A 5000-nucleotide genomic window follows, 5' to 3' on the forward strand; every position below is an offset into this window, starting at 1 on the left:
TGAAAAGCTCTTACCATTTTCGTCGGTACTGTTTGCGAAGTCTCTGCTTTCCCTTTTCATAAGTTTGCGATATCTCTGGATAATACTTCGCCTCTCGGTAGATGACCTCTTTAGTGTGCTCGGTGCGTCATCGCTCATGCGCTCTTCGGGCTCAGAATCAAACCGGTGTAACGTTTGGGACAGAACAGTGGACTCGACGTGTTCTGGAATGCTTGAGGAAAGATAAGGAACAACAATTATTATAGAAGTAACTAAACCTCAAAGATTCGTTTTCAAATAGATTTAACAATCCTTAAAATCAAAATACCAGGCAAAGGTAAATTAAAGCTTAATACATAGAAGATAATACATGGTCGCTTGTGGATTTGAATTTTATCTTCGGGTTTTAATAATCTGTCCCGAGTGCACGTTGCTATCTCGTGAGAGATGCTATCGACACTCGAAGATGATTATGTTCTGTTTCTTTTATAAGCGTTAATGAAATTTCAAAACGAGAAGAAAGCTCACCTGGTATTTTACTGGTGTTTATACAATAAAAGTAACAAATTTATTTACTTATTTATTGTCAGGAATCATGGTGAGTTGATAGTCTTCCTCGTTCTCCAATGAGCACCAATGCGGATGATACTCTTTGTAAAAAAAAACAACCGGCCTCTCACCTTCCCATGCAGGGAACCAGCCCCTCTTCGAGAACTTTAGCGTCCTTACGCGTGCGCTGAGCCACCCATTTCCAACTCTGCCGGGCTTGATCATAGTTTGCGCGCGTGTTGATCACATGTAAAGTTTCTCCGACAGTGAAGCTAAGCTCGTCGGGTGACATCGCTTTGTATGGGTGGATAGTCCTGAAAAACAAGTAGTCAAGTACACGTCACGTTATTACGCAGTCCCCAGGGGGCATTCCATGAGTAATTCAAAATCATACTCTTTGGGGTTTTTTTAACCGTTCTGCTTCTTATACAGCAAACAGTGAATCACCTTGGATAGTGATAGATAAGACCTGGATGAACAAGGCCAGCTCACTACATCGCAATCCCCTAGTCCTAAAGCCCCCACAAATTTTATGAAAGGGGTATGAAGGTTCGTTATCCTAATCCCAGACTAGCCAATATTAAATTTTGTTCTTCGTGTTGGTCGGGTAGAAGATTTGAACTAACCTTGGTAGCCCACAACCAATTACGCTATTTGATCGCCAATTGCATTTAACTTTTCTCCACGATTTAATTGAGCACGTTCCATAACTGGGAACTTTAGCATAATTCTGCCCAAACGTTTGACGAGAAAAACTCAGCCTAATTCATGTTGTTCATTACCAAAAGACAGGGAAACACCTTACCTGACATAAAGTGAATCATATGGCTTGTCTTGGAGGATTTCCTTGTAATCTAAGGGGTCAATAAAGCAAATACCATATTAGTTCAATTCAGAGACACAGCATATATTAACAGTATACATTTGCAGTCCTCGAAAATCTTTTACGTCCAAATACCTTCTACTTGGACAGCATGGAGTCCTTTTGCACATACTAATGTTCTTTACCTTTTTCATCAAGGCAAAAGGTGGGGGAGAGGAGGGCTGGTAGGACTACTGCCCTACCAGCTACCCTCTTCCCACCCTCCATAGTGGCTTTCGCGTTTTGCTCAGTTTTGAGTGAAACCCTGCAGGGATCTGTCAGTGGCAATTCCCAATTTCAAATAGAGAAATATCACTGGTAATACCATGTTCGTATGTAACTAAATCTCCCTCCTCCTAAATTTTTCAACAAAAAATCTCCAGGAATGAAAACAAGGACCATTTCCTGCTATTGTCCCTGACCGAAAACCTCATGATATTAAAATAGATACTCACTTGAAACAGTTTGAGCCTCGATTCTGAGATATGTGCACGTGCTCAACAATCGAACTATCCTCGTCGCGTGATCCAAAGTAGCCTTGGTTAGATCATAACTGTTCAACTAAAGAACGAAAAACACATTTCTTAAACTTCAACTTGATCCACAGCTGAAAAAGATGACTGTAGTTACATACATACATACTTAATTGCCGCTCCCCATAGGGGCTTTTCAGGGCCAATGAAACAATCAACGAAACAACAGAACACAACAACAACAACTGTTAAGAATCCCAACTGGCCGGAGGCAAACCAGTTGGCTATTTACAAGTGCAGCTGGGAAGTTGAACCAGGGACTACCAGGAACAAATTCAGCGAGTGGTCAGAGCGGGTCTTGAACCCGTGATCTCCGGATCTCAAGGCAAGCGCCCTAACCACTGGGCCACACTGCCTCACAGTGTGTTAGCAAAATAAGAACGAAACGAAGCCGAGTCAGTGGTTAGGTCGCTTGCCGTGATCACGAGAACCGGAGATTCTGGATTCAATACTCATTCTTGTCTTGTTTTGACCTCCAGCTGAAGTTATCCCTGGTAGTCCTCAGTTCAACACGTCAACTGCATTTGTAAATATTCATTTGTGACACAATCGGCTATCGCCTCGTGTGCCACTGTTTTGTTCTTACCACATTTTAACGTAATCTAAGATTATTGCTGAACAGACGTTTTTTTTTTAATAAACGGAGCCTTAGAATAACTTTACTTTTTGAGTATAAAGTAGTGACGACCAAACATAGAAAAGAGAAAAAGAGAACTGTCTTAAACTGAAAAGGAAAGAGAATGTCTTACCTTAAGAAGCCTGTCGCCAATTTGAAGCCCGGCAGCCTTGCAAACAGAACTTTCCAGAACTTCAATGACGTAAATGCCAACTCGATAACCACCAGATACCTCTAGTCCCAGGCTATCTAACGGCTTCTTTTCAAGGCGAATTATGCGAGGACTGGGGAGAGGGATAGACAGAAATTAGCTTTTTATAGTTTGCAGAACAGGTTTATAGTAGATTGATTCAGGAAAACAAACAGCAGAAATCCAGCTCATACGGTATCCACCACTTACCGAGTTTCACGTCTACGAAAGAAAGACTTTGCGTCATGAAAGGGTTCCGATATTTCGCTGGGTTTTTACTTCGTGGTTCTTATTCCTTCCTAGATTTCATAGCAACGTTCCTTTCCTATATTCGCTGTGTAATCTGTAAAAACCCCTGGATACAGCTCTACATTTGTACTCTTGCTTACTTCGCAAAAAGCTAAAATATCTCAGTTATCCACGCTAGTCTCGGGAGTGAATGGACAGGCCAAGATATCTTCTTGTTGACTGTGTATAATTACCTTCCCCCTAATGGGACTACTGCTCCACGAGTACTTGACCTCACTAAAGCCGCGTTAAGTCCATCATCGTCATCTATACGAACAGCAGTAATGGTGGACTGGGCTCGAACTAACGTCCCGTCGACCAAAGCGGGAGTAAGAATTGTTCCTGATTGCAACTGCGAGGTGCTTACAAACTTCCTGTTCATGGGAGAACGGTTGTTAGGTTTCAAGGTCCCGTAATCAGAAGCGTCACTTTCCTTCCTGTCCGAAGTATTTAGAGAATCGTCGATTCCATTCGACGCAGTCAACTCATCTGGCCAATCATCCGCGACAATTGTTTCTAGCTGAGGGTCCGAGGACGGGCTATACATGGAAGTCACAGCTCGATGTCTGTCTGGCATGAAAAGTCCATACCCAGTGAATTTAGTCCCGTAAAGGTCAGAGTTCGAATCTGCAAGCGACGAATCATTGTTCGAGCTCATGGAACCGAGACTGGAGTTCATGGAAGCCTTCGAGTCGCGTGACATAGAGCTGTCATTTGATATGACTGACAAACGGTTGTCACAATTGGAGCGGTAAGCTCTTCTGAGTACAACATTGTCAGATTCAGAGTCTGTTGCGTTCAAATTCTGCAAAGTGAAAAAAAAGAAACTGCGATGGATACAAAGATAATACTACGTTCGTCGCAAGGGCTAATTTTGATAAAAACAAAAAATGGTGATGGTGTCTATTTTGGTATAAAGAAACCACTCATAGCATTCTGGTCTTGGCAGTAAAGTATGCCACTACGTGAATGACTTATTTGCGAAGGTTTCAGTGACCGGACCTATTTAGTATTTACATTGATGTGTTTAAGCCAGAATCTGATTGGCTGCCAAAATAAATGATCTTTTGATTAAGTGTGATACATTTGAATAACGAAAAGGACACTCGTAAACAGATATTTTACCACGATTGCTTCTAATCTCACAATCGGATTGATTAATTAGCAGTTGTCGATAAGAGTCTAGACAACGCTGCTCATGCTAGCGTCAATTTGTCACGCAATGCAATAACCAATCTGGAACGCTCATCTTGGAAAATAAACCAATCATATTGCGAGAAAGTTATAGACAACGCTTTGCTCTTTCTTCGTGTCATGACAATTACTTCTTTGGCGTTGAATACAATGGTCAAAATTTGTTTTGGACTCACGAGGCGGACAAGATTTTGACCACTGTGATGACGAATATCGTGGTCGATAAGAGTACAGACAACGCTGAACCACTTTCGATTTGTTAATGTCCCCATTTAGGCATGTTTTAATTAAGCGAGCCAGCGTCGGCGCACGAACGACAAGAATCGATTGGATTTGATTCATATTAGGATTAAAAATTAAGCATAACACCTGACAATTGACTATGAAATTTTGATAAAACAAGCGAGTTCGCTGTGTAGTTAGAGAAGTAACGTGTTCCTCCAACCATGTAAACCTTTCATCTTAATTACATAACGAGTGATTTGTCTTTGTGTTTGCCGCAACAACGCGGCAGTCTGTACTGATAATGAATGGTTGCTCTTTGAAAGCATTGATATTTCACTCAGCAAAGGAAAACCGACTTAAAGATATTGTATTGAACAGATTGAGGTCTTTTTTTCATTCATATATATTAATCGGTTATAACTTTTCTGGACTCTCCAGAGATATTATCCTCACAAAGTTACGGTCTAAGGGGGAAATACAGTTACAGAGGAAACCATGGGCCTTATTCGCACGGGGGCCATACTGGCCATAGACAATAGATTTCGTACCCTGAGCCTCGAGTTG

General features: G+C 41.6%; 1 protein-coding gene across 2 annotated transcripts in view; it reads right to left on the minus strand.

Moving 5' to 3' along the window:
• The window catches only part of LOC138033875 (disks large homolog 5-like), a 36847-nt gene that overhangs the window by 1711 nt on the left and 30136 nt on the right, over nt 1–5000 (minus strand). For both annotated transcript variants that reach the window (XM_068881742.1, XM_068881743.1), the window contains 6 exons: nt 3212–3822; nt 2673–2823; nt 1846–1951; nt 1334–1382; nt 660–842; nt 15–211 (listed from right to left, as the gene is read on the minus strand). In XM_068881742.1, the coding sequence (XP_068737843.1) occupies nt 15–211; nt 660–842; nt 1334–1382; nt 1846–1951; nt 2673–2823; nt 3212–3822 (1297 nt within the window). The remainder of the gene's footprint in view (nt 1–14; nt 212–659; nt 843–1333; nt 1383–1845; nt 1952–2672; nt 2824–3211; nt 3823–5000) is intronic.

This window comes from Montipora capricornis, chromosome 14, assembly GCF_036669925.1.
Source record: "Montipora capricornis isolate CH-2021 chromosome 14, ASM3666992v2, whole genome shotgun sequence".
NCBI classification, from domain to species: Eukaryota; Metazoa; Cnidaria; class Anthozoa; order Scleractinia; family Acroporidae; genus Montipora; species Montipora capricornis.